The sequence below is a fragment of the Wallemia mellicola genome, assembly GCF_000263375.1.
Source record: "Wallemia mellicola CBS 633.66 unplaced genomic scaffold WALSEscaffold_8, whole genome shotgun sequence".
NCBI classification, from domain to species: Eukaryota; Fungi; Basidiomycota; class Wallemiomycetes; order Wallemiales; family Wallemiaceae; genus Wallemia; species Wallemia mellicola.
Window position 1 is genome coordinate 218,629 of NW_006531965.1, and position 24,201 is coordinate 242,829.

Genomic DNA, 24,201 nt, shown 5'->3' on the forward strand with positions numbered 1-24,201 from the left:
TGTTATTAGCTATCTTCTGACATTATAATTAAGATATTGTACAAATAAATTAATATCTATATATGCATTAATTAGTAAATGAAAATTTTCAAATACAAATAGTTGATCAAACAGGGTTAGAAATAACAGCTTCAAATGTTATTGATAAATGAGTCTTATAATGTTAAGTATATTCCACATGTGACAGTCAAGCAATACGTCATAAACTCTCAAGCTCGTACATCCAACGCGTAAATAAAAAATGTCGTTATATGCCTCAAGTAAATCAAGGAGAAAATCAACAAACACGGGCGCGTCTTCTATATTAACGCCTTCTAACAACCTCCATCAATCGACAAACATTAATGGTGTCAATTTAAGTGATGAGCAGCGTCAAGAGATCAGAGAAGCGTTTGATTTGTTTGATACTGATAAAGATGGTGCTATTGATTATCATGAGCTTAAAGTTTCAATGCGAGCTCTCGGTTTTGACCTTAAAAAGCCTGAAGTATTGAAACTTCTTAGAGAGCACGACAGAAGAGGGGAAGGTTTAATGGAGTTTGATGACTTTTACAAGATTAGTAGGTTAATATTCTACTTTTATAATCAATCTAACGCGTTTATGAAAAGTGACCGACAAGATACTCTCACGAGATCCTAGTGAAGAAATTCGTAAAGCTTTCAGTCTCTTTGATGAGCACGGTACTGGTAAAATAACTTTAACTAGTTTGAGACGCGTCGCCAAAGAACTCGGAGAACCACTAGATGAGGAAGAGTTACAAGCAATGATTGATGAATTTGATTTAGATCAAGATGGCGCTATTAACCAACAGGAGTTCTTCTCTATTATGACCGATGAGGCTTAAGTCAAAACATCAAAAGTTACCCAATAACTATCATCTTAATTGTTTATAATAATAAATTATACTAAATTCCTTATTAATCCTTGATAAGCAACATTTTTACGCGTTTATTTTATTTTCCTCCTTTAGCCATCTTACATGCCTACATTACGGGATTCTGCCGTTTCACCTGCCGTAAATTAAGACGCGTCATATTGAGTAATACTTACAGAGTAGCAGCACTATTACATCAAGGATTGGAACAGAAGACAAATCAAGTGTGTATTAGCTATAGTTGTGATGTTTGTACCCTAACTGATAAGATATACCCGAAAATTGAATTCAGGTATTGAGTTTTGTCGCGACAAATGTCATTTAGTTATAACTAATAAGGTGCGCTATTTAAATAACCATCAAAACTCACTTACATCGTAGTTACTCTTTGATATGACTCTACGGAAGACGTATGGTCATTTCCGAAAGGATATTCTTGATTACTATCTTTCAATTGCTACTAGATACGGATTTAGTGTGATTTCACACTTCAAAAAACTAGCATTGATTGTTCATTTAAGATAAATAGGAGAGAATGAATGCCAAAGTGAAAATTGTCTGGGGATGCCGATCATACTTTGTTGTCCTGACTACTTCAGAAAGTCTATTCGCCGTAACTATTAATAATATAATACATATGCTGAAATGAAAAAAGTAACTTTCTAGACGTAGGATGGGTCACGAGATGACTCCTCTAATCTAGATATCTGCCTAGTATTGCATTAAAATCTACAACCAAAGAATGATAAGAAACTCACAGATCTCTTTGAGCTTCCTGCCATCTAGCGTGTTTTGCCATTTCATGGACAGGGAAGCCAAATATCTTTGGTAGGTATCTATCAACACCTATAGCTGCATGAGCAGATGTTGTAGGTGTTGAAGTAGATGGAACTAATTTAATGAGTAAAAGAAGGAAATGATAAAAATTTCAACCTACGTGAATTCGTCGTTTTTGATGGTAAATGTTGAGGATATACCAAGAACAACATATGAGGGAATGATGTACCAAAGTATGCACCATCTATGGAGCCATGACGGCTAGATTTTGGTGAGTAGAGGTCTTCACATCTTGGACAATAAAGTTTGACAGCTTTCGTGTATGGAACATCGCTCAAACCAACGGGAAGAAGTGGCTGTGACGCGCAAAAAACGCGTGGACATCTACCGAAATCCGTCTTCCTGTATTTGTCAAGCTAGAGAGAGGTTAAAAAAGGGATAAGACTGAAAAGGTGAAAGCTCACCATTTTCGCCAATCCACGAGAGGTGATAATGTATCTAGCGTGTATTAATCCGTATAAATATCTAGCACTATTCTCTATGGCGTCCCTTTGCTCGTCGTCGAGGTCCTCGTCATCGAGTGAATCAGTGATGAGTTCAAGTGCTTGAGAGTAGTTTTGTACGTCGTTGTTTAAGCCAGTGAGGTTGAACCTATCCAATATGTACTCCTCGTCGACTTCACAAAAGTATTCATTTCCCTAGAATAACGTTAGAGGATGTAGCCATAAAACGAAAACAGACTTTTGTTGATAAGAACCAAGAAATCCAGCTATTAGAGAAGCTGTCCTCTGAGCCAGTTGTGAGATCGTCGACTTTATTTTCTTAGAATAACATTTTCTCGTTTATCTCAGACTCACTCATCGTTGAGACTTTTCAAGAAGTACTTTCAAGATGCTGAGTAGAAGGATTTCAGTCGCACTTAGGAATTGTGAGTATTTATTTAGTTGCTATATACCCAGCTAAATTTCTTAACAGTGGGTACTCCTTTCCGCTCTATACAAACATCACAACCTTTGGATCCTAATACAACCCAAGAGAAACAACTATCAACGAAGGATGCACTCAATTTACTTCAATCACAATCAAAGCATTTCATTATGGGAAAAATATACGATAGAAGCTATCTTCTCACACCCGGCGATCTAGTCACTTTACCAAGAATACAGCAGCCTTTAGGAAGCGTCTTGAATTTGTCACAAATATCTCAAGTTGGTAGTAGGGACTTCACTATAAATGGCAAACCTTTCGTCAGCAATCTTTCCATTCCACTTACCGTCGTTGAACATACAAGAGGTAAATTAGAGCACAAGATTAAGTTCAAGAAGCGCAAAGGTTACAGACGTGCTATCCCTTCAAAACAACCATACACAAGACTTAGAGTTGGTCAAATTAACTGGCAATCCTAATTAAAGACTCCTTTTCATGCATTATTCACGTTATAAAATCTAGTGTTTCTTCTAGTTGAGAGGTATACTTCTCCGCTTTGCCCTTTAGATGGCCATGATTTTTGTCTCGTTGGATTGCAATTCGTAATCTTGAACCTTTGACCTTCCGTCAACTGTGTATTGAGCGTTACCGCGTCCCAAATGTGTAATTGTGCCGATTTTTTTGCCTTTATTCCATTACTATAGTCTTCAATTCTAATCACTCGAAAGTTTCTAACCTTTCGACGTTCTGCTTTGTTTTCATTCGGTTGCTTCGCAATCTTCATCATTCTTTCACGTGCGCTAATAGCTATATTGACTGCAATAGATCCATTTAACGATCTTATTCTTTTATTTCTCTCTTTTGAATCTGTTATGGCGATAATAGTATCAAGTTCATCATCTGCGTCAACTTTAACTTGTTTAGTAAAAGCTCAATATAACTAAAATCAAACCCACTTTCGTCGGGATTATTTCTGGACATAGCTATATTAGATGTAGCATCATCGAGTCTCATTAATATATCCTCAATATATTTGATCTCTTTCATTCGTTTATGTGAATCGGATTCAGATTCAAGGTTAATACGATTCTAACAGTATATTAATTATGGAATAATTCTTGACTGTATACTTACTTGCTCCTCTTGTAGACGTTTCATTTCCTCTACTTCATCCCAAGCATGATCGTTAGCCCTTTGCTCACTGTCAATGTAAGCCAACGGAAAGATCTTTGTAATAACGACGTCAAGAAGAGATATCAGTCCACCATCAAATGAAAGGCTACCAATAGTTGACACAAAACCAGTAAGTGGTGGTTGAAATCCAAGTTTTTCATCCCATCGAGTTAATGATGTTGAATTAGCAGTAATACTGAGATTACAAGTACCAACGGCGTCCAGTACATCTGTGCCTTCATAACCACTCAATAGCTATCATCGTTTGTGAGTCTACTATAAGTGATATAAATCTACTCACTCTCGCACCGATAATAGATATTTTACAACCCAATTTTATCCTTCTCCTAGATAAAGCTCTTGACAAGCATTCATCAATCTGTGCATGAATGGGATACCAACCATCCGTTAATTCAATTATATTATTGGATATAATTCCCGAAACACATAACACCATTGGTCTTGTAGATGATGAATCATGCTCTTGAATACGTTTTATACAAGAACGCTCGGCTAAGTTGTGCTCACGTTCATATCTGCATAAAATACGACATTAAAGTGTTCTTCAAACTTATAGACATTAGCTTACCTATAAAGTAACTGACGAACAACTTCTTCGGATGTCCATCTTGTCAATTCTGTTGGGCAACTCCTTATTATCGCTGATAACTTCCAAATAATGAACCTCCAATGATTCTTGACCCAACGCATTGTTATATACGTACAGCCGCGCTTTTTCATCTCTTCATAGGCTAACGCTGCATTAAATCCGTTTTCAAATACGCATCCTTGAGCCAGTTGAGGATTCATTTGTATTATACTCTGTGGACTAATTGGATATCAATATGAGATGATATGAGACAATCATACTCACATATTTACAGCTTTCAAATATGCCACTGTATACGCGGATGGCCGTACCCCATAGTCAGCAAACTTCTTTCGTTCACCTGGATACTTCAAATCAAAGACACGATTAGTTGATTTTAATGTATTTGACGTAGTTGAGCTCTTAATAGATGCAGCAGATGTTTCTCCCGGTTCAGATGAAGGAACGACACCTTCTTTGAATGGTGTAACAAACCTTTGTCTCTTATTTGGTTTATTCGATGTTGCACCAAAGCTTAATCTAGGTCTAAATGGCTTAGGCGTAGCAACAGTATCCAACTTTCGATTAGAGTTAAGCAAGGGTGATTTAAATGGCGTTGTCTGAGTTTTCAATAGTGGTTTATTGAATGGAAGTGGTGAATTAATTTGCTTGTTCTGTAATGTAGAGGGTATTGTAGTTTTTGGTATTGGTTGCTGTGTGTTTGCTATTTGCTGTTGTGTTTGTTGATTTTGTACGTTGCTATTTTGATTAACTTGATAGCTCTGATCATTGGTGGTATCAACAAACTTCTCTCTAGCTTTATCGAGCGACTGTTGAGAGGGCATAGGTACAGGTGCGCCTGCAGCTGTCGTAAAACCCACAAATTCAAGTTGAGCGGGTGGAGGATGGTTGCCCAAATCTGAAGGAAGACTAGATTGATTAGACTGCATTGAGTGATTGACCATACCTTCTTTATCAACACTTTCTGGACTAGAGGGTGAATTGTCTTCATATTTATAATTTCTTGTCAGATTATCAAGTGCTTCTACGCGTGTATTGTGAGTAATTGATAAGTCAGCAGGAGCATCATTAAACAACATTGCAGCCTTTTTAAAACCGTTCTCAGATGGCGCAGCTATGGACTTCCCGTTACCGGTCGTGAATCCAACAAAGTGAGATGTTTGAGGAATTGGTGTTGGTGATAGTGGTGGCGTATCTGGGATAACTGCATCAGGATCGAAATCGACTGTATGATCTGATGGGGGAGTTTCTTCCACTCTAGACAGAGCCCTCTTAAGTGTCGGGGATGGTGAACTCAGTAGATCCTGGTCGAAGTTGATCCCTTCACAAATACTTGCACCTAAGTCGCGTCAGTATTGGGTATTTACTAAATAAAACGCGCTTACTGGAATCTATATCTGTTAACAAAGCGTTATTTTTAACAAAGCTTACTTACAAACCAGCTTGTTTGCCTTCGACATCGACGTAATAAATAAAGATGCAACTTCCAGACACGCCAAAGAAAGATATTCCTACAGGTGGAGATATAGAAGATGAGCTACCACCACCGCCAATACGTAAATCATCCCCAAAGAGCAACCTCAAGAGTCGTAGAAACAGTATAAAAGATGAATTCTTATCACACGACAAAGAGAAGTTTGGATCTGAGGACCTTAGCGCATACAACTCAGATGAGGTACTCAAGCAACGTCTAGATGATCTTAGAAAGTAAATATATCAATACAACAGGCCGTAAATCATGATCGTCATCTAACTAATCTCTTAGAACGTCTTCTATAACGTAGAGTTCTCCATTATCTGCTGTTTTGATATCGAGTACTTTAATTCCATTGACTAACTTGATTCCATCACGTTCCGTCAACGTGATCTTTGTTTGGCTAAGTGCGTCATAAGTTTTGTTTATCTCCAAGTCAGAGGACTAGGTATTTTATTAGAGAAATGACAAGTTGAAGAACAACTCACTCTAACTATATGTGATTCCACCCAATTCCTCACACTCGAGGTCATGGCATTCTCCCATATCCTCATACTCTCAACACCGCTGTGCTCAACTTGGTGAGGGCGTCTATGTAAATTGACGATAGCTTTGTTTGTAGGTGCGAATACCGTGAGTTTTGTAGCATGGTTATCGAGTAATCTCTCCTATGTAGACTGTGAGATGAAAAGCAACGCCACTAGATATTACGTACGACTTGGCTAACTTCTCTAACGTAGTCATAAAATAGAGATCCACGCTGCAGAGTCAACAAGTCACTGATAGTTGGGAGCTGTGATGCACGGTTATAGCTATCTGCTTTCTGAGAGTATCCAGTGAATAAATTATCCATTATACGACTAATTTGAAATTCTGAGGGGATCAACAACGCCGTCACCGTCGCTGCAAAGCCAAAGATAAGCGCTGGTTGTAGTAACTTCATAGTACGAGATCAAAATGGTTGACACAATATTTTTCTCAACTAGGAATGTTATAATAATTGAATAGTTTATTTTATTATTATGTTTAATCACATCATTCCTACGCTTATTAGTTCGCTTTCGTAATCAAACACCTTCTATTCGTCAACAGCGGCGCGAAAGTGTTAACAAAATGTCAGACGCTAACGCACCCTTGCTTAATAGCAGAGAAAGTACTGCAGAATCACCCAACAGTGTCTCAATTGATAACGTAGCCCTAATCGTAGCCCTTCTCTCTGCACTCTCTTTAGTAGCAACTCCAGCTATATTTATATTAAATTCAGGCGGTTACGGCAACCTTGGTCCGTTCGTGTTTCATCCACTCTTTCAAACGTTTGGATTAACCGTTCTTGTTATTGCAGTTTTGACTTTACAGCCCGCGACAGCTGGTACACGCAAAGTTAGAAGTTTCGAGAGACACAGGAAACTCATTGGCTACCTAGCTTTACCTGCTTTTCTAGTTGGATCATCCGCCATGTTTTACAACAAACATTTACACGGTGCTTTACACTTCACCACCTGGCATTCGACCGCTGGTTTATCAGTCGGCGTGCTCCTCACGATTCAATCACTCGTCGGCTTGGGTTTCACAATGCCTTCAAAAGAGAAGCCACTGCTGCCTAAGACACTCTACAAGTACCATAGATTATCAGGATACTTTATACTTTTGCCTCTTCTTCTACTCACTGTGGCACTAGGCGGTGGGCATTCCACATGGGCAACCACACAAGCATCTTTGACAATAAGAGTCTTATTTGTCGACCTTCCAGCACTCCTTATAGTCCTCTCTCTCTGGGCTCGTCTCCGAAAGCAGAAGTTGGGCTTATAAATTAAATCTATGTATTAATAATATATTTTCCGTTTCATTGATTGATACGAGCGAAGAATCCTGCTTCTCCTCCACCAACAAGAACATCGTGTGCCCATTTCGTTGTTTCGAACCAACTCTTAGACGCCTTCTCATCAGTCTTATTGAGGAGCTCAACAATATGCAGCATTGAGAGTATTGCTGAGTCAGGTTGTAAGCGAGGTAATTGTTTAAATTTGCGAGTATTGCTAGCATCGTTGTGTGTCTCAGCAAGGATCGCTCCCAAAGCTGAAAGCGAGAGAAGTTCGTTCTATATATGATTAGAATCTGTATAGCAGAAATGCTTTTGACCTACCTGGATAGCCTTTTCAGCATCACGTCTAGCTATAAGTTGTGCAAGTGTACGTCTAATCAATGCTAATTCCGGTTTGAGTTCAAATGGACGCTTGTCTGAGAAAGTGTTTTCAACACTGACGACAAACTCCTCGAGTTCCTCCAAAAGCTGGTCCAATTCTGTTTTGAACTTGTTATCCTCGACTTGGGCTCTATGAAGAACCCTAGCTCTATCAGCCAAACGAGGCCAAATATCCGCCAGCATTAAGCCTCTCTCCTTGAGTTTTGCCTCTCCATCGAGTTCATCAAGGGAGCATAATTCACATGCGCAGATAAAGCCATGTTTGCTTAACTCTCCTCTTCTTTCCTGTTGTGATGGCGGCATAACACTACCACCACCAGTACCAGGAACATAAGAATGCAACAACTCTTGTCCTTTCTTGAGTGGAACGAGTGCTCTTGACATGATGACGTCGCCAAGGTGAATTGATGCCACGTTTGGTACGCATGAGTGATTAATAATTGCCGGAAGGGAGTGAAGCATACATGGTGTTTCTGCACCGGCGATACTAGCATGCCCGAAGGCGTTGTACTTGAGTACACTTCCCACACGTCGTGGATCGACATCAACAATTGGGAGTTCAGATTCGCTATCGAGCATAGCTACGGCTTCATCCTCTTCAACTGTTAACGGGAAGCCATCCTTGATGTATTCAGTCAAAAGAGGCTCAGTAGGTGATCCACAGAGTGCCAAAACGCGCTTGGCGATAAATGGCGCATCTTCAATCGCGTGACTGATGCGCGAACGTGCAAGAACTTGTGCAGTTCCATGAAGAGTCTTATTAGAAAAGTTAAGCTCCATTACTGTTGTATGGTCTTTTGCGTTTCTTTCATCAGCGTCAGATGGGTAGGCTGTACCAACCGCTTTTCCGACGAGCATGAGGGTGCCAGGTTCCACATCCTCGGTGGCTAATACACCTCTACCTCTACCCTCGATGTCTTTAACTTCAATTGGTCCAATGTAGTCTGCTATGTCTAATCTAGGAACACTGGAACGTTGCTTTTCTTGGAAAAGTTCAGCAACATCAAATATTCCTTCCTCTCTTTCTGCTCTTCTCTTTCCTATCAAGAAGATCAATCGCTTTACTTCACCTTGTAATTCTGGGTCTTGAATACCTTTGAGCAGAACTTCGGCCTTCTTGAACAATCTCAAATCGTACGCTGCTCTGGCTTGATTGAGGAGGGCTCGACTGGTTTGTTGCTCGTCACGTGAAAGTTTTACGGCCTTTGCTGCTGTTCTGTAAGCAGAGCCAAACCTTTGTACACCAAAATAGACGTCACTGAGACGAATAGTAGCTTCATAGGATACTGGATTAGAATCCAACACTAAGTGTAATTTATGTATGATGTCCCAGAAGCTTTCATTGTCATTGTTAGCTTCCAACATAAGCTGATCGATGTCTTTGCCATCGGATGGCTGTTCAAGTGGGAAAGCCCATTGGACATCTTTTACTAGGTCACTGTCTTTGTTCAATATCCTTGTATCGGATTTTGCAGGTACGTAAATACCATTCTTTGTGACATATGGTTCACGAATGAGTATGATAGAACCATATGGTAAGATCGCATCAGAAGGTGCGGTAGGTGATGGAGCGAAATGGGACAGAGTGAGTGGAATACCGCTGCCATCCTTATCGTCTACGATGCAGTGTAAATCGAAGAGCGTGTTTGGATTGGTGATCACTCTAACGATTGTGTATTTACCTTGATGTCTACGTGGAAATTCGAGTTCTTTGATTGGAATGTACTCTAAATCTTTTATTGGGGTTGTAGAAGCAGGTATTATATCGTTGTCAAAGACTTGATTCTGTCTAATCAAACCGACACCAGCTTGTCTATCCTTGCATAACCTTTCACGCTCTTTTGCACCACGTATTAGGAGCGCATTGCGTGGTATAATCTTTACCTTTTTCACTGGTGCATTAAGAGAACGCTATAAAGTTTGAGATACAGTCTTCTCAATTTGATATATACCCACATTGTGATCATCCTCTACTTTCTTAAGAGATCTCAGGTAGTTCTCTAATAAAGATAAAACAGCGCCTTCTATTAAATCATCAGCTGAGCCTGCTAACACTTTTGCGAGTGTAGAATGCTCTTCTGGGTTGAGGAGTTCTGGAATCTGAGAATCACTAGGTGGATTAACACCTAGTGCATTTAATGATTTAAGCAAATCGTCCATATCTCCTTATTCGCAGCTTCTTGGACGTAGTTTTGTAAGAAACTTCTTGTTCTCATACCACGATGTTGATAGCATACGCAGTAATTTTATCAGCATTCACTTCGGTATTAGCAGCTACATCACGCCAATTAAACGCACAGAATTTTAAACAAGCTGTATCTACTGGTACTTGGTTAGTATACTCTCTGGTATACAGATATCTCTGATATATATGTATATAGGTTCATTGAACATTATTCACCTACATGCTCACATTGTATCGCATTTGAGCCAACTTGGTCAAAGTTGGCCGATGAGTTCGATCAGTATATAAATTTCGGTCAGATAGACTGTAATGCATCAAAAGGTGGAGTCTATTAGACGTAATTCAACTTATCTAATCATTTTTAGACCTTTGCTCAGCTAATTCAGTTACCGGTACACCGTCACTCGTACTGTGAGTGATGTATATCTTATCTAGGGTTATACGTTGACCATTTGATGAAGTTTTACGGACGGCACAATAGCCGAGAAGTACGCTGGAAGCAATGCTTATAAAGATTTAGCAACTTACCTTCAATCGCACTTGATAGCAACTCCTAGCTTTTCACAATCCACTGAACCTAATCCATTCGGTGAAGTCGTCGAGCTTTCAGAGAACAATTTCAAGTCTTACATCGGTAAAGAAGGCGATGATAAGCTTGTGTGGGTGAAGTACTTCGCACCATGGTAAGTATGAGATTAATATCTCGATTTTTGTTCATATGGAAATCTCAGGTGTCCTCATTGTGTATGTCCATTTGCTATCTAAAAGACACTCTAATAATTACTTTTAGCAACATCTTGCACCAGTCTGGGAAGAATTGGCGGTCAGATTTAAAGGCAAACTTACTATTGCGTCAGTTGATTGTGATAAGCATCACGCACTCTGTCAAAAAGAAAAAGTCAAAAGCTATCCTACATTATCACTGTGGGTTTTTGTATTTGCTACTCGCCCAAGTTGAGCTTAACTTCCTATTTAGATACTCAAATACCCACAAAAAGGTATATAAAGATGGAAGAAGTCTAGAAAAGATGTCAAAATTCGCTAAGAAGGTGCTTGAACCGTGGGTCTTGTTTTATATGTCTTTATAACACTGAAAATGCAGCCCAAGTGGATTGCGGGATATAACAATCGACGAATTCGAAAAGGCAACAGCTAATCATGAAGTATTCTATCTTTTCTTACATTCCCGTCTTAGTTCAAACAACAATGATCTTGTGAGTAAAAATGGCAAAATCCATGTTACGAGACTAAATAACATATATAGGATCTTCTCAATAAAGCATTAAAGGGACTTATAGGAGGACCAACAGTCTTTAAATCAAGAGATGACAGGTTATTTGACAAATATAACGTCAGTCCAAATGAAGGCAGTGTTTTACTTGCATTCAAAGACAATGATTGGAGAAAACCAGCATCAGAAGTAAGATTAGGTGACCTAGGAACACTAAAGGATGAACTAGACGATACATTAGTTGACACACGCGTGAAAGAATTAACAAATTGGCTCAAATACAATGCTTTCCCAACCATAGTAGATGCAGCAACAGTATTTAATGAGTTATTGGACTCTGAAATACAACAATACCTCGTAATTTTACCTTTGGATATATCACATGATGATCAATTGATTGCAAAAGAGAAATTAGCCGATATAGCTAGAGTTTGGCGCACAGGTGGTAGAAATATGCTTACAGATGGTTTCTTAAAAGGTGGACCAGGTTCATCAACAATATTCGCTTGGGTTGACGCCAATAAGTATAGCAGATGGTTAAGGAACATGTATGGATACATCAACAAACCTCTCAAGCATGGCGAAAATAGACAAAAGCAAATTATAATAGCTGATCCTAATAGGCTAGAGTATTATGATGTTAATTTAGATGGTCAAGCTACTATATTAGATGGTCACTCTATATTTAGTGCCCTGGAAGGTATTTATCAAGGACAACTCCAACCAAAATCATCACAAAACGCTTTTGAGTATACCGTTCAAGCTATACATAAAAGAATATTATCATATAAGGTAAGTTGGTTGTTATCCTCGATGGATTTCTTGTGCTGACAATAGGGTTAGCAAACATTCATTGATCATCCACTCAGGATGTTCATAATATCCGTCTTGCTTCTTTTGGCAGTCGGTATATTGCTCTACACTCTCACGATCGACAATAAGCCTGATGACGATAGTCTACATTTATTCTCAAGCGGTACCAAAGGTAGTGCCAGAGACTATTATCAACCTAGCCATAAAGAAAATAGAAGAATTGATTAATTTTTATTGTAAATTATGCATTTGTTATTTCTTGATCGATACTATCATAATGTTGAAGAGAACGCTAGTGAGATTGAACAAGATAGAGAGAATAAATCTCAGCAATGCATCTAATAATAGATTATTCAACTTTAGTAACTTAAAAAGCGACGCTCTTAGTGAACTCGACAAAGAAGACTTTGTTATATATCCAAATTATCTGAATATAGAAGAACAGAAAGTACTATTAAAGCAACTACTTAAAAAATTAGATAGAGTCTGTGGTAAACCAAGAAGAAACACTAATTTACAACGTCAACACGAGGAACAATACGAAGAGGGTAACCTTCAGCGTGCATTCTGTCATAAAGATATGTACAGGTGGCAAACTAGTCACTTTGACAATGTTATAACTGGATACAGAGAGGCAAATGTGCGCTCTATGACGGTACCAAATGTCGTATCAGAGGAGGGTATTTTGGGTATATTGAAGCGACTATATGGATGCTTATATGACAACTCTACCGAATTGACAAAGCTTCAAGCGAATGATATGAAAGATGAAAGATTAGAGGATGACGACTTAAGTGTACCAAAATGGATACAATCACATATACTACACTTATCACCAGATGGTACTATACAAGCACATGTAGATAACCAGGAAGCAATGGGTTCTACAATAATGGGTCTCAGTCTTGGTGAAGAGCGTTTAGTCGAGTTTAATAACGAGAGCAAAGGTAGTTTCTTGGTTAGATTACCAAGCGGAAGCGTTTATATACAAAAAAGTAAGCTGAGATATGAATACAAGCATTCAATTCTACAAGGTAATTGTAGAGATCAGAGGTTATCGCTAATGTTGAGAGTACGTAGATTTTAGTCTCTATACAAATCTAACAACTAATTAGGATCAACCAAGCCCTAAATAGAACGTAAAATATTATATAAATTAGATATTTTTCATAATGTCATCGTTTTCGAAGACTATCGACAATTGAAATGGACGAAGATATTGGATGGAAATATATACTCAAATATTGTATCATTGGAGATTCAGGTGTTGGTAAATCATGTATTTTAGTTAGATTTACCGATAATAACTTCTATAATACTACGACTGCAACTTTGGGTGTAGAAGTAAGTCTAATGTCAATATATAGATGATTTCAGTATATACTCTCATATGCGTAATCTTCTATAACATATATAGATTATAAGATAGTCTAACGATTACCCAGTTTGGCAGTAGGATAATCACATTAAACAATAAGGAGAAAGTAAAAGTACAATGCTGGGATACAGCGGGCTCAGAGAGGTTTAAATCGATTACACGCTCTTATTTTCGTGGGGCAGCTGGATGTTTATTAGTCTACAGTCTATCGTCACGGGATAGTTTTAATAATCTCGAAAGCTGGTTGAATGATATCAGAAAATACGCAGACGATAATTTAACAGTTTTATTAGTCGCTAATAAAGCTGATATTCCCTATTCGGATAGAGAAGTTAGCATAGAAGAAGGCGAAAACTGGGCACGAGAGCGGGAATTAGATTTTATAAAAGTTAGCGCTAAAACTGGTGATAGAGTAGACGAAGCATTCGATAGAAGCGCTAGGATTATCTTAGAAAAGCTTAATAAGGGGGCATTTCAACCGAAAGCCAATAAGACGTCCGAGGCTGTACTCAAAATAGAGAATAGCAAGAATATATCAAGCTGTTGTTAATCGACATTTAATTAGATTTAGTTTACTTTGACTCCTCATTGATAGCTTTGAATCCTACTGGGACACCGTTTTCGTAGGTTGTGTACTTGAGAGCGCTGTCACCACGACGTGCGGCAACTGCTCTCTCCTTTTCGTTGAGTGAGTTACGGAGTGCACGTCCAGCGACGGTAACGAATCTGTTGTATGAACTGCAGTGTATTGTGAGTAAAGTGCTAATAAACCGACGATATAACGACGAACAAGTGAGATCTCCAAGCAGCAGCTGACCTAAAATAATTTTATTAATATACTCTATCTTTTTATCTTTTTATACTAACATTTTGATCTATATCTCGACTGTAGGGGTTAGAGAGTGCACACATCTCTCGACTGAACGACCAACAATTAAAAAATAAAAATATGATTATGTGGGTTTAGTTTTGATAGTAGAGTTATATTCTTATTGCCGTACTCTTCAGACCGGTCAGATGCTTCAGTTGTGGAAAAGTCGTCGGTGATAAATGGGAAGCTTACTTGGATCTCTTGCAAGCAGATATCACAGAAGGTGATGCTATGGATAAGCTTGGATTGAGAAGATATTGCTGTCGTAGAATGATTCTCACTCATGTCGACTTAATTGAGAAGTTGCTGAATTATAACTGTAAGGTTTATCGCATTCACTGGGATACAGCTAATGTTTCCAACTCTATAGCTCATGAACGTCTTCGTAATCGTTAATATCATTTTGTTCATATATGCAATCCATATTTATTATTACAACAAGGTAGAAAATTTTAATCATCATTATCAATCTCTTTGCGCTCTTTCCAATGAAATTGGTGGTAATCTGTAACTATAACTTTCATCGTAGGCTCTAGATTGTATTGGTACTAGCATTGGTAGTGGTTGTGACGTTGGTCCTTGCCAATATCCCATTGGGACACTTTGTGATATTGTCTTACGCAGTTTTGGTGGCTCTTCATCAACACCAGCACCTGAGGGTTGAAGTAATGATGAAATTGGTAAAGAAACTGGTGTAGTCGGCTCAGCTTCCACTGAGCTTGATCTACTTGATCCGTAACTTGAAGGTGGTGGTGTCATCATTAAAGGCTGTTGATGTTGTTGTGGCTCGTACCTAGTACCTACTGAGCTGGATGTACTAGCGATACTAGTGTTAGATAAAGCGCGGGGCCTCGAAGATGCCGTTACTTCTGTTAAGTTGTTGATATCGGTATGTGAGTGCTTGTTAAGTATTTGTTTAGCTCCGCCACGTGTTCGGCCGCAGGCCGTCAATCTTTCATAAGCTTGAGCTCTTGATATCTCACCAGTACGGAACATATAAACCGTATACTTGTCTTCGTCCGTGACAGAATGGCCATTTCTACCACGACCTTTACCATGGGCGTATTTTATACCTGGATATCTATTCTGGATGCTAGCCCAAACTGCTTGAGCATAGGTTGATCTAACGCCCGCTTCTTTACCAATATCTGCCCACTTGGCACCTTCTTTTATTCTCTGGGCGAGTTGATCATGTGAAAGCTTGAAAACAGTTCTTCTAGCGTCCAATTCAGCGCCTGATTTACCTGATTCTTGTGCAGTATTAAGTTTTGCAACCTGGAGTAAAAATGTTAATATGTTGGCATAGAATGTTAAGTGTAAGACTAACTCTATTCATCAATTGTCGTTTAGCTGCTATGCCATACTTGGACTGTATGCGCTTGAGTTGGTCATCACTTCTACCTTGATTAAGCTCGTATTCCAGCTGTGAATAAGATAGTCTTGACATTTCTTTGTATCCGTTGGTTCTAGTTGATTGTTCTAACACAAGGGTTTTATACGTTATACGCAGCTCGAATCTATGCCGCAGTCAGGGCAATTCATATTGACTTCTATAAGATAAAGCTAAGATATTGAGACATTAAGTATAGCTTTATATTTTATTCTTTTACTACTATCTTCTCATAGTATTTCACCTAATGTTTCATAAATCCCTACTTGACAGTCAGTTACCCTGGCAAAACTACGTCATTTTGGAACTCAGCATGATGAAAGCGAATGATCGAGTTATTATTAATATCCAATGAAATTCTATTATTAGCAGGTGTCCGTTTTACAATACCTGATCATCTGATACCCTAATAACCGGTTATTTTTCTTTCTACCGCTTATTATGAGAACGCTTGTATAACAATACTCATGACTGAAATCAAATCAATCTACAGCGACGCAGATATCCCCAAAGTTGGTTTATTTGACTTTGTATTACCACCTGAATTAGATAGCAATCACAATACGGCATTTATTGACGCTACAACTGGAATTCAGTTGACATATTCACAATTAAGGACAAATGCATTAAAACTAGCATATGGTTTAAGGAAGTTCAAAGCTATAACTAAGAATGACACTGTGCTTGTCATTAGTCCAAATTCGCTCGTTTATCCTATCATCTTCTTAGGTACAAGCGCTACCGGAGCAAAAGTTTCTGTCGCAAATCCCGCATATACGCATTTAGAACTTTCACATCAAATTAAAGATTGCAAGGCTTCATTTATATTCGCTCATCCTGATAATATCAATCTCACCAAGCAAATTTTGAAAGAAATTGGTTGGTCTGACAATAAAATTTCAGATAGATTAGTTACCGCGACAGATAAAGGTTTCAATGGCCATAAATCTTATACTCAATTATTGACTGTTCAACGTCAGTTTGGTATTCCAGTCGCCTTTACTGGTGAAGACGTACATGACGTTGCTCTTATGTGTTACAGTAGCGGTACTGTGAGTTACTATACTAATAAACAATGCGTAGTTTAATCTAAGCTATTACAGACTGGCTTGAGCAAAGGTGTGATGACAAGCCATTACAATCTCGTTGCAAACATAACTCAACTAGCATGGTCACGTGGATATACTATCCAAAAAGGCGACACTTTGATGTCTGTATTGGTGCGTCTCTAATAATTTGTTTCATAATAATCTAATGTCCAACACAGCCATTTTACCACATATGTATGATATATCACAAATTGTCTAACTAAGTGTCTTCTAACAAAATCTTTAGTTGGAATGACAGTCACAATGCTCTTTTATCTCTTCCAACGAGGACGTAGTGTGATTCTTCCAAAATTCGAGATAAATGCTTTTGGCGCTGCTATTGAAAAGTACAAGGTTACAGTTACTTCACTTGTCCCTCCTATCATCGTATTATTAGCAAATACAGATATTGATAAAAAGTATAATTTCTCAAGTCTTAGATTACTGCAAGTTGGTGCTGCTCCACTCGGAGAGGAAGTTACTAAAAAAATTGCACACAAATTCAACGATGTTATCACTATAGCTCAAGGATATGGTAAGATTATAACCTAGCTATCTTAAAATTATCTAAACAACTATTTAAGGTCTGACGGAAACTACTCCGGTAACACACAAAATGTCATTGGAATATGCCAAATCCCATAGTGGATACATTGGTCGACTTTTACCAAACACGATAGCAAGAGTTGTTGATGAAAATGGAAGGGATGTACCAGGTGACAACAAAAGCAGCGGAGAGTGAGTTGTTTTCATAAAAATTTTCGTTTACGTCTCTAACGTAGTTCTAGGTTATGGATAAAAGGACCACAAGTAATGAAAGGGTACTTAAACAGACCAGACGCGACAGCAGAGTGTATGACACCTGATGGATTTTTCAAGACTGGTGATGTTGCCATATGGGATAATAAACTCAACCTATTCAAGATAGTTGATAGACTCAAGGTGTGATATATTTCTATGTCGATATGTAATAACTAACTAAAGCAATAAGGAATTGATTAAATATAAAGGGTTCCAAGTTCCTCCTGCCTCACTCGAAGGCTTACTTTTATCACATCCAGAGGTAAAAGATGTGGCGGTTATAGGTGTATACGATGATAAGCAATCCACAGAATTACCACGAGCATATATTGTCCCAAAAAATGAAGCTAATATGAATGATACCAAATGGTGCGCTGATGTTCAAACGTGGGTATCTACCAGAGTCGCTAATCATTCGAAATTACGTGGTGGCGTTATTACTATAGATATAATACCTAAATCAGCTTCTGGAAAGATTCTCAGACGTGAATTACGTACTCTAGCTGCAAAACAAGACAAAGCTACAGCTAAACTCTAAGTCAATTACTTTAACGGCGGATAAAAGCAAAGCACCAACTCTTGTATCCCTATCATCTTTGTAAAAATTAAGTAACTAAATGCATTATGGTACAATCTCTATAGTCTAATTATGGACACCTCTCATTATATTTGCTACCTGTGATGATAATTCGTTTAATATGCTTTTATACGTTGTTAAATCGATGCCGGACATCAATGCAGATTGTAATGACGCTTGTATAGCGTCCTTACTTGATTCAGGACATTTCAAATTGTTGGTGATCGTCAATAATACTGTTTTTCTGTCCAACCAAGCATGTACATCTGTTGTATTTAATACGGATAAGATGAATATGACCAGACGTTGACGAAGATTTCTGGATATGACAGTTCTCAATAGTATTGCGTTGAGGGGTATAGCTATTACTTGAGATAATGTCTTCCCACCATTCCCATTTTCTTAAGTTTGAGTTAGTTAAATATGCGTATGTATTGTATTCAACTCACTCTCAGATCCGTATTTCATGTAACTCTCTACACCATCTATGAGTGTATGCGATGATGACCATTGTGATGTAATAACTTGGTTAAGGAAATTGAGTAAAGTGGCATTTGAAAAAGTTACACCGGTGGAGACCATCTGCATATTGATTGAACGTGGATAACTCCTCAATATATTACAGACTAAATCAACTGATATAGCTTGTAATTTCAAGTTACTTTCCAAAATTGACTGTGAAATGTTGAATAGAGGATCCAAATAGCTGAAAACGAAGGCAGCAAACGTTTTATCATTATTGATATCACTGTAATTTCCATCAGTAGAGGCAAGATTACGCAAGATATTGAATATAATCTCGACACCTTCACTAAATTCATCACTATCATCTACGCCTCTTTCATACTTTATTGAGAGGTAATACTCGAACCACATATTCATTACTGGTGCAACGTAATGTTCTGGCAAGGTCCTTAATCCAGCTTCATCGAAATCCATCCCCAAGTCCAAATTTTGTATAACTGAGTTGAAGATACATAGTATGTCTAATTGTATATCTATACGACTTAGATAATGTGTTTGAACAACGCCTAATAATTTGGACAGTACTTGCTTTATAAACTCAACTGTATCTAAGTATGTGTAAGGATCTAAAGTTTCGCTTAGTCCAACTAAAGCATTTAATCCCATTTTGATATGTGTAATATATGGATGCTTTTGTGAGTTCGTCTTAAATCCCTCATCATCAATTACGGTGAACATATTTGATATGAAGTAGAAGATACTGATTTTATATCTCTGTCTTTCTTCAGAGTTCCTATCCATTCTACTTATGTAAATACCACAACTACTGACCAACTTTTTGTCCAACTTGTAAGGCCAATCAGGCATATTTGATAATATTATATCAATTATATTACCAAAATTGATCAATGATGAAGACATTGGTAAACTTTGGATGGTTTCTGCTAAACCATCGATGACATCCTCTTCTGCTTTCCACTTTTGTAGAGAATGTTGAATAACGTTTTGAAATTCACTATAAAATCCTACATTGTTGATATCTTTCATAGCTGGAAGTGCTAGATTATCATTCAATCCGTAAGTACGTAAGAAGCGAGCCCAAAACGATTTCCAGATTATTCCTGCTACATTTGGTGATAAGTCCCTCTCGCTTGTGAACAGAGTGGTCAATTTGGCTAGACTTCCTATGAGTGTTGACAGACCATAAGCTGAATGTTCAGTATCTACTAATTTGTTTGGAATTGATGGGGTTTCTCCAACGCCTTCGTCTGCTATTAAAGATCCAGTGAACAATACCAATGTTTGTAATCTATCATAATTACTGTCAGAGAGGTAACCAGACGATTCAATCAAGACGTTAAACGAATTGACTTTCTCGATAACAATTTCCAGTATAGGTATTGGGTTCATTCTACCCAATTGAGCTAGAGGATCTAGAATGACTTTCAGTTCAGTTTCAACATCATCCAAATCATTGTCATCGTCATCGTCATCTTCTTGTGAATTATCTAAAAGGGTAACTTTAGTGTTTAACCAACCTCTGACAATTTCAGTGCATAAATCTGTAGGAATCATACCAGTGTCAGTTTCAATACTGCGTAAGATTGACAACCAGCAAGCCAGAAAGTCTGCAAAAATATCTCCTTGTTGTGATAATGAAGCACCCCCCAATTGAAATAAATTCTGGATGTAAGTTGGACCATCGTTTGAGAGAATGACATCAAGGTTGTGAGACTGTAGTAGTGACTTGTGACATGACAAGCGTGTACCAATATCCATACTGCTAGCAGTTTCGAGATATTTGATGAGAGTCAACGTCCAACCGTTCTTGTCTTGCGGGTGAGTGCTACTGAATACTGCATTGAGGACTTTCCTAACAACAAACCCTAGGGTTTCATTGTCGTAAGTATTGACTGACATAATTAACTGCAAAACTTCCGGTCTCGCGAACTGATGGAGTACACTAGCATGCATCGATTCTGTTGCAGTATTGAAAATCAAATCATTTTGATCGTTCCTGTAAGTCAAGAGGGCTTCCAATGCTGGTACTGTGTACTTCATAACATCACTTTCTTGACTAAGAGTAAGGCTTTGTAAAATTATGTTTGAGAGTATGGGTAACACGTTATTCTAGTGTTTACGTCAGATTGATTGACAGTTCATTCAAAACATACCTCAAAGGTTGAAATTTGAAGCTGATCATCCTCATCAGCATTAATTTGTTGTTCTTCAAGTATTGCACGTGATATACCAACGGCTGCTGCTGGTGAAGAAGTACTGATACCGTTAAGGATAACGACGAGGTTCTCCAAGCTGGTTGCTTTAACCAAAGCTAAATGGGCTTTCACTGACAAGTATACCGGTAATTTCTTGCTATTAAGGATGTAGTTAAGCAAGTGCTGGCTTAGTTCAGGATTTGAGTGTGTACTAATAGTAGATATCAAGAGCGTAAGTAGATGAAAATGAGCGTAAAATTCAGTCGATTGTTCTAGATGTGATAAATAAATGGACCATCATACGTTATATAGCTCACCAAGTACTGCAATCGTCACGGCAGGTATATCAGCCGGTGATAAAGCTTCATTGATAGCTAAAAGTTCACTTTCACCTTGCTGTCTAGTTGCTGGATGAGTGAAACGTCTGCAGGCTTCTTCAATTCTCGCGATAGCAGCTTCCATCCTAACTGCTATCTTGATGGTAGAGTTTAAAGAACAGACGAGTTGTATATCAAAATATAAATACATTGTTGTACATTATAAATAAGCTATCATAATGGTATGGGGTCCAGTATGGTGTCTAGAGGTGTTCTCTTGTTACCTTCTTTGTCGAAACTGACGTTGACGATGTTTGTAGCGTTCACTAGCCATTTGCAAAAATTAGCAAATCTGAATTCTTCAACTAACTCCTTCTCGTGCGTGAATTCCTCTCCAGTTAACATGTATGACAGAACCTTTACCTTGGGTTTACCTGTAACATCGATTAGGTAGCCACTTACACCAACTCTAGTTGGCATCAGAGAGTTTATACGTAGACCTGTATTGGCCTCAACAACTTCTTTCAGACGTGGCAGTAGTAACGGTATATTACTACTGTTTTTTCTTCCACTTTTCACTAATTTTGAAACATCAGCCAGTTTGACAGAAAAATTAATGCCATCGAGGTTTTCATTCTTCTCTGTACTAGTATTCTCCCAATTTATTTGTAAATATTCTGCATTCCTTGAATGCTTGTCGTGTTTTTCTGCATAATACCACGCTTCTTCAATGAGAGTATCTAAAATGTTGTCTCCTAGATTAATTCTCTCACTCTTGAATGTCATACCTAAAGCACCATTTAGCCATTCTTTGAAAAAATCTGTGAATAAAGGATCTGATGTCTTCTCCAACATGACTGGCCATTTCGGTTTTCTTTTATCTAAGTCGTCCGCGTAAGGATTCTCGCGAGGTAGTAGAATGTACAAATTCCTTATCCTCCGATATGTAGCATTCATTTCTTGTACTTTCCTATTGTAAGCATTCTTCTCGTTTTCGTCACCGAGATCAATTTCAGTGATAAGGTCATCTTCGTAACCATCTGGTCTGCCTATAGGTGGACATTCTATATGAAAGGCTATACATCCCGGTAGACCATGGTACATTATCGAGTCGATATTGACCGTTACCAGTTCTTTTGGAGCATAATGACGCGTTTGCAAGAATTGATTTAATGAAGCCTCGACCTCAGGGAATTTTATAAGCTTCCCCAATACTGCAGGTCCCTCTCTCCGGCTTATTTCTTGTTTATATGGAAAAGCAGGTATACCTTGTGTTTTATTAATGTAGAAAGTGCGATTAAGGAAATTGTCTAATAACTCTTCAGTAAATATTTAGATGTTCTATATTTTACTAACCAATTGGCAGCCATTTGTCTGATGGTACATTTATCCCTTCTTGGAACGCGGCCTCATATGCCTTATCCTCTCCCTCAGTGTGGTTCAGAGTTTCATAGGTATAATATTTTTCTTTTAATGCTGCATCATCATCGTCGCCAAAGTTTAGGATTGGCATATTATCCTTTCTGTTTTTGCGGTGGTGTGCGATAAGAGAGGAGTAATGAAACAAATTGGAGTACAGGATGAGAAGGAAAAACTATCACAAAAAGATTAAAAGTATACCATTTAAATTAACCTATAGCGCGTCTCATATACTAGCAATCATTCAAGATCATAGAAATGCACTCTATCAGTCGGTAAAGCGCGTTTTTTCTTGTAATTAAATATGCAACATATCGTTTGAGTTAACTTAGAAAGATATATCACGTGTTTTCTAGATTAAACGCGCTTGATGAATGTCATCTTACTATGATGGATGATATCTGTTTGCCCAGGACGAAAAAGCCGAATATGTAAGCATAATCCTATCCACTATTAAGAATATCAAGAAACGAAGTCTAAGCTGGGCCAAGTACTTAATATCTAGTCGCAGTGAGAGAATGTATCGATATAATACCTTTATTATCAAAAGTGACTACCTAATATAACAAGAAATTATGATTTGGTCATCTTATAAGTCAGGAAATCATCCTCGAGACATATTTACTCTCCGAACCGGGTAAAATGTTGAAGAGCCTAAATAGTTGTGATAAAAACTATTAATAGATACAACGACTTCAACCATACCTCAGTAAGATATAAGTTAAAATCTTAAAAGTAACGGTAAAATCGGTTATATATCTGAAGATCCACTAGTCTATTGTTTCAAACTGATGTCCGCTTGAGCAAAGCAAATATATATGTATTTACTGAAATTATTAAGTAGGGTGTGGTAAGCACTCATTACAGCAATTCTTGAAACGAACCTTGTGCAACCGGCCACCGGAAGCGCAGTAGGTACATCCTTCAGGGCAATTGAGAGACACACCCCATTTACATAGATGTAAGACCTTGATTCAATAAATTCAATCTGGAAAATATGAATGAAATATTTCATGAATCAATTCACGTACCATTGCTGCGAAACGACTGCTTAGGAGATAATCTGACCATCTTACCAATGTGAGCTCGATTGCTGGAATAAGGATACATTTTCTAATTATATATAACATTCAAACTACAATCTAAACAACCTCAGTTACCATAGTTGACAATCCTCTAGCAGAAGATGTCGTAAGTTTGCACGCATTGTCTAATCAACCGGCATTTAACTTCAGAATGATTGTTTGAAATACGTAAGTCGTGAGTTGTTTGTCAACACTTCTCCTATTTCTCTGGCTATCATATTGATGTGTTTGGGATTTCATAACATCAAAGCCTAACCCCTGGATGAGACTTCAGTTGTTTGAGACATGTTGATCCCTATCGGGAGATAATCCTTTAAAAACCCAAC

The 24,201-nt window shown here is 38.0% G+C and overlaps 16 protein-coding genes across 16 annotated transcripts; 8 read left to right on the plus strand and 8 right to left on the minus strand.

Annotated features, from left to right (window-relative positions):
* The first annotated feature begins 211 nt into the window (after nt 1-211).
* Nucleotides 212-1,022, plus strand: WALSEDRAFT_60268 (EF-hand). Its single transcript, XM_006958081.1, has 2 exons — nt 212-560; nt 610-1,022. The coding sequence occupies exons 1-2, from the start codon at nt 242-244 to the stop codon at nt 843-845; spliced, it is 555 nt and encodes a 184-aa protein (XP_006958143.1). The 5' UTR covers nt 212-241; the 3' UTR covers nt 846-1,022.
* A 459-nt stretch (nt 1,023-1,481) lies between these two features.
* Nucleotides 1,482-2,513, minus strand: WALSEDRAFT_54395 (hypothetical protein; the record flags this gene model as incomplete). The annotated part of the gene is made up of 6 exons (XM_006958082.1): nt 1,482-1,586; nt 1,634-1,766; nt 1,813-2,068; nt 2,117-2,350; nt 2,394-2,464; nt 2,510-2,513. 6 exons carry the CDS (start codon nt 2,511-2,513, stop codon nt 1,538-1,540), a joined length of 747 nt encoding a protein of 248 aa, XP_006958144.1. The 3' UTR covers nt 1,482-1,537.
* Nucleotides 2,514-2,543: 30 nt separating this feature from the next.
* On the plus strand, nt 2,544-3,093 carry WALSEDRAFT_57322 (hypothetical protein; the record flags this gene model as incomplete). Its single annotated transcript, XM_006958083.1, has 2 exons — nt 2,544-2,580; nt 2,628-3,093. The coding sequence occupies 2 exons, from the start codon at nt 2,544-2,546 to the stop codon at nt 3,056-3,058; spliced, it is 468 nt and encodes a 155-aa protein (XP_006958145.1). The 3' UTR covers nt 3,059-3,093.
* Nucleotides 3,073-4,930, minus strand: WALSEDRAFT_37947 (hypothetical protein; the record flags this gene model as incomplete). Its single annotated transcript, XM_006958084.1, has 6 exons — nt 4,627-4,930; nt 4,342-4,581; nt 4,054-4,288; nt 3,714-4,007; nt 3,536-3,668; nt 3,073-3,488 (listed from the first exon to the last, which is right to left on the minus strand). The coding sequence occupies exons 2-6, from the start codon at nt 4,560-4,562 to the stop codon at nt 3,073-3,075; spliced, it is 1,299 nt and encodes a 432-aa protein (XP_006958146.1). The 5' UTR covers nt 4,563-4,581; nt 4,627-4,930.
* A 1,121-nt stretch (nt 4,931-6,051) lies between these two features.
* On the minus strand, nt 6,052-6,858 carry WALSEDRAFT_60270 (hypothetical protein). Its single transcript, XM_006958085.1, has 3 exons — nt 6,552-6,858; nt 6,325-6,504; nt 6,052-6,280 (listed from the first exon to the last, which is right to left on the minus strand). The coding sequence occupies exons 1-3, from the start codon at nt 6,777-6,779 to the stop codon at nt 6,116-6,118; spliced, it is 573 nt and encodes a 190-aa protein (XP_006958147.1). The 5' UTR covers nt 6,780-6,858; the 3' UTR covers nt 6,052-6,115.
* A 74-nt stretch (nt 6,859-6,932) lies between these two features.
* WALSEDRAFT_37952 (hypothetical protein) lies at nt 6,933-8,139 on the plus strand. Its single transcript, XM_006958087.1, has 2 exons — nt 6,933-7,931; nt 7,980-8,139. The coding sequence occupies exon 1, from the start codon at nt 6,950-6,952 to the stop codon at nt 7,643-7,645; it is 696 nt and encodes a 231-aa protein (XP_006958149.1). The 5' UTR covers nt 6,933-6,949; the 3' UTR covers nt 7,646-7,931; nt 7,980-8,139.
* WALSEDRAFT_68762 (hypothetical protein) lies at nt 6,933-10,210 on the minus strand. Its single transcript, XM_006958086.1, has 3 exons — nt 9,996-10,210; nt 7,980-9,950; nt 6,933-7,934 (listed from the first exon to the last, which is right to left on the minus strand). Exons 1-3 carry the CDS (start codon nt 10,197-10,199, stop codon nt 7,680-7,682), a joined length of 2,430 nt encoding a protein of 809 aa, XP_006958148.1. The 5' UTR covers nt 10,200-10,210; the 3' UTR covers nt 6,933-7,679.
* Nucleotides 10,171-12,526, plus strand: WALSEDRAFT_37953 (thioredoxin-like protein). The gene is made up of 10 exons (XM_006958088.1): nt 10,171-10,371; nt 10,421-10,545; nt 10,590-10,635; nt 10,686-10,907; nt 10,956-10,968; nt 11,015-11,148; nt 11,201-11,284; nt 11,333-11,438; nt 11,489-12,247; nt 12,299-12,526. Exons 1-10 carry the CDS (start codon nt 10,262-10,264, stop codon nt 12,494-12,496), a joined length of 1,797 nt encoding a protein of 598 aa, XP_006958150.1. The 5' UTR covers nt 10,171-10,261; the 3' UTR covers nt 12,497-12,526.
* Nucleotides 12,527-12,545: 19 nt separating this feature from the next.
* Nucleotides 12,546-13,404, plus strand: WALSEDRAFT_64082 (hypothetical protein; the record flags this gene model as incomplete). Its single annotated transcript, XM_006958089.1, has 2 exons — nt 12,546-13,340; nt 13,384-13,404. The coding sequence occupies 2 exons, from the start codon at nt 12,546-12,548 to the stop codon at nt 13,402-13,404; spliced, it is 816 nt and encodes a 271-aa protein (XP_006958151.1).
* WALSEDRAFT_60271 (putative intermediate compartment protein) lies at nt 12,564-14,463 on the plus strand. The gene is made up of 4 exons (XM_006958090.1): nt 12,564-13,340; nt 13,384-13,612; nt 13,714-14,403; nt 14,441-14,463. Exons 2-3 carry the CDS (start codon nt 13,475-13,477, stop codon nt 14,194-14,196), a joined length of 621 nt encoding a protein of 206 aa, XP_006958152.1. The 5' UTR covers nt 12,564-13,340; nt 13,384-13,474; the 3' UTR covers nt 14,197-14,403; nt 14,441-14,463.
* On the minus strand, nt 13,744-14,538 carry WALSEDRAFT_60272 (hypothetical protein). The gene is made up of 3 exons (XM_006958091.1): nt 14,514-14,538; nt 14,441-14,463; nt 13,744-14,403 (listed from the first exon to the last, which is right to left on the minus strand). Coding segments are annotated over exons 1-3 (210 nt in total). The 5' UTR covers nt 14,516-14,538; the 3' UTR covers nt 13,744-14,218.
* A 52-nt stretch (nt 14,539-14,590) lies between these two features.
* Nucleotides 14,591-14,913, plus strand: WALSEDRAFT_37960 (hypothetical protein; the record flags this gene model as incomplete). The annotated part of the gene is made up of 2 exons (XM_006958092.1): nt 14,591-14,603; nt 14,655-14,913. Exons 1-2 carry the CDS (start codon nt 14,596-14,598, stop codon nt 14,911-14,913), a joined length of 267 nt encoding a protein of 88 aa, XP_006958154.1. The 5' UTR covers nt 14,591-14,595.
* On the minus strand, nt 14,908-16,001 carry WALSEDRAFT_60273 (hypothetical protein). Its single transcript, XM_006958093.1, has 2 exons — nt 15,845-16,001; nt 14,908-15,792 (listed from the first exon to the last, which is right to left on the minus strand). Exons 1-2 carry the CDS (start codon nt 15,962-15,964, stop codon nt 14,983-14,985), a joined length of 930 nt encoding a protein of 309 aa, XP_006958155.1. The 5' UTR covers nt 15,965-16,001; the 3' UTR covers nt 14,908-14,982.
* Nucleotides 16,002-16,374: 373 nt separating this feature from the next.
* Nucleotides 16,375-18,334, plus strand: WALSEDRAFT_28550 (AMP binding protein; the record flags this gene model as incomplete). The annotated part of the gene is made up of 7 exons (XM_006958094.1): nt 16,375-16,959; nt 17,011-17,127; nt 17,175-17,190; nt 17,243-17,530; nt 17,580-17,733; nt 17,784-17,937; nt 17,987-18,334. The coding sequence occupies 7 exons, from the start codon at nt 16,375-16,377 to the stop codon at nt 18,332-18,334; spliced, it is 1,662 nt and encodes a 553-aa protein (XP_006958156.1).
* Nucleotides 18,335-18,439: 105 nt separating this feature from the next.
* Nucleotides 18,440-21,516, minus strand: WALSEDRAFT_64087 (hypothetical protein; the record flags this gene model as incomplete). Its single annotated transcript, XM_006958095.1, has 4 exons — nt 18,440-18,774; nt 18,823-20,968; nt 21,013-21,326; nt 21,372-21,516. 4 exons carry the CDS (start codon nt 21,514-21,516, stop codon nt 18,440-18,442), a joined length of 2,940 nt encoding a protein of 979 aa, XP_006958157.1.
* A 41-nt stretch (nt 21,517-21,557) lies between these two features.
* WALSEDRAFT_68769 (hypothetical protein) lies at nt 21,558-22,896 on the minus strand. Its single transcript, XM_006958096.1, has 2 exons — nt 22,728-22,896; nt 21,558-22,681 (listed from the first exon to the last, which is right to left on the minus strand). The coding sequence occupies exons 1-2, from the start codon at nt 22,882-22,884 to the stop codon at nt 21,606-21,608; spliced, it is 1,233 nt and encodes a 410-aa protein (XP_006958158.1). The 5' UTR covers nt 22,885-22,896; the 3' UTR covers nt 21,558-21,605.
* Nucleotides 22,897-24,201: the final 1,305 nt, after the last annotated feature.

What these genes read in the sequence shown, in the direction of transcription:
- WALSEDRAFT_60268 (XM_006958081.1), top strand. Translation starts at nt 242, where the DNA reads ATGTCGTTATATGCCTCAAGTAAATCAAGGAGAAAATCAACAAACACG. An exon ending in TGATGACTTTTACAAGATTA is followed by an intron (nt 561 to 609) that starts GTAGGTTAATAT and finishes GTTTATGAAAAG; the next exon opens with TGACCGACAAGATACTCTCA.
- WALSEDRAFT_60270 (XM_006958085.1), bottom strand. Translation starts at nt 6,779, where the DNA reads ATGAAGTTACTACAACCAGCGCTTATCTTTGGCTTTGCAGCGACGGTG. An exon ending in TTAGAGAAGTTAGCCAAGTC is followed by an intron (nt 6,505 to 6,551) that starts GTACGTAATATC and finishes CAGTCTACATAG; the next exon opens with GAGAGATTACTCGATAACCA. An exon ending in TGGAATCACATATAGTTAGA is followed by an intron (nt 6,281 to 6,324) that starts GTGAGTTGTTCT and finishes TAAAATACCTAG; the next exon opens with TCCTCTGACTTGGAGATAAA.
- WALSEDRAFT_37952 (XM_006958087.1), top strand. Translation starts at nt 6,950, where the DNA reads ATGTCAGACGCTAACGCACCCTTGCTTAATAGCAGAGAAAGTACTGCA.
- WALSEDRAFT_68762 (XM_006958086.1), bottom strand. Translation starts at nt 10,199, where the DNA reads ATGGACGATTTGCTTAAATCATTAAATGCACTAGGTGTTAATCCACCT. An exon ending in AAGTAGAGGATGATCACAAT is followed by an intron (nt 9,951 to 9,995) that starts GTGGGTATATAT and finishes CAAACTTTATAG; the next exon opens with CGTTCTCTTAATGCACCAGT. An exon ending in ATGCTGAAAAGGCTATCCAG is followed by an intron (nt 7,935 to 7,979) that starts GTAGGTCAAAAG and finishes AATCATATATAG; the next exon opens with AACGAACTTCTCTCGCTTTC.
- WALSEDRAFT_37953 (XM_006958088.1), top strand. Translation starts at nt 10,262, where the DNA reads ATGTTGATAGCATACGCAGTAATTTTATCAGCATTCACTTCGGTATTA. An exon ending in GCTGTATCTACTGGTACTTG is followed by an intron (nt 10,372 to 10,420) that starts GTTAGTATACTC and finishes ATATGTATATAG; the next exon opens with GTTCATTGAACATTATTCAC. An exon ending in AAAGAATATTATCATATAAG is followed by an intron (nt 12,248 to 12,298) that starts GTAAGTTGGTTG and finishes CAATAGGGTTAG; the next exon opens with CAAACATTCATTGATCATCC.
- WALSEDRAFT_60271 (XM_006958090.1), top strand. Translation starts at nt 13,475, where the DNA reads ATGGACGAAGATATTGGATGGAAATATATACTCAAATATTGTATCATT. An exon ending in CTGCAACTTTGGGTGTAGAA is followed by an intron (nt 13,613 to 13,713) that starts GTAAGTCTAATG and finishes ACGATTACCCAG; the next exon opens with TTTGGCAGTAGGATAATCAC.
- WALSEDRAFT_60272 (XM_006958091.1), bottom strand. An exon ending in AGCTGCTGCTTGGAGATCTC is followed by an intron (nt 14,404 to 14,440) that starts ACTTGTTCGTCG and finishes TTATTAGCACTT; the next exon opens with TACTCACAATACACTGCAGT.
- WALSEDRAFT_60273 (XM_006958093.1), bottom strand. Translation starts at nt 15,964, where the DNA reads ATGTCAAGACTATCTTATTCACAGCTGGAATACGAGCTTAATCAAGGT. An exon ending in AACGACAATTGATGAATAGA is followed by an intron (nt 15,793 to 15,844) that starts GTTAGTCTTACA and finishes TTTTTACTCCAG; the next exon opens with GTTGCAAAACTTAATACTGC.
- WALSEDRAFT_68769 (XM_006958096.1), bottom strand. Translation starts at nt 22,884, where the DNA reads ATGCCAATCCTAAACTTTGGCGACGATGATGATGCAGCATTAAAAGAA. An exon ending in AGACAAATGGCTGCCAATTG is followed by an intron (nt 22,682 to 22,727) that starts GTTAGTAAAATA and finishes AAGAGTTATTAG; the next exon opens with ACAATTTCCTTAATCGCACT.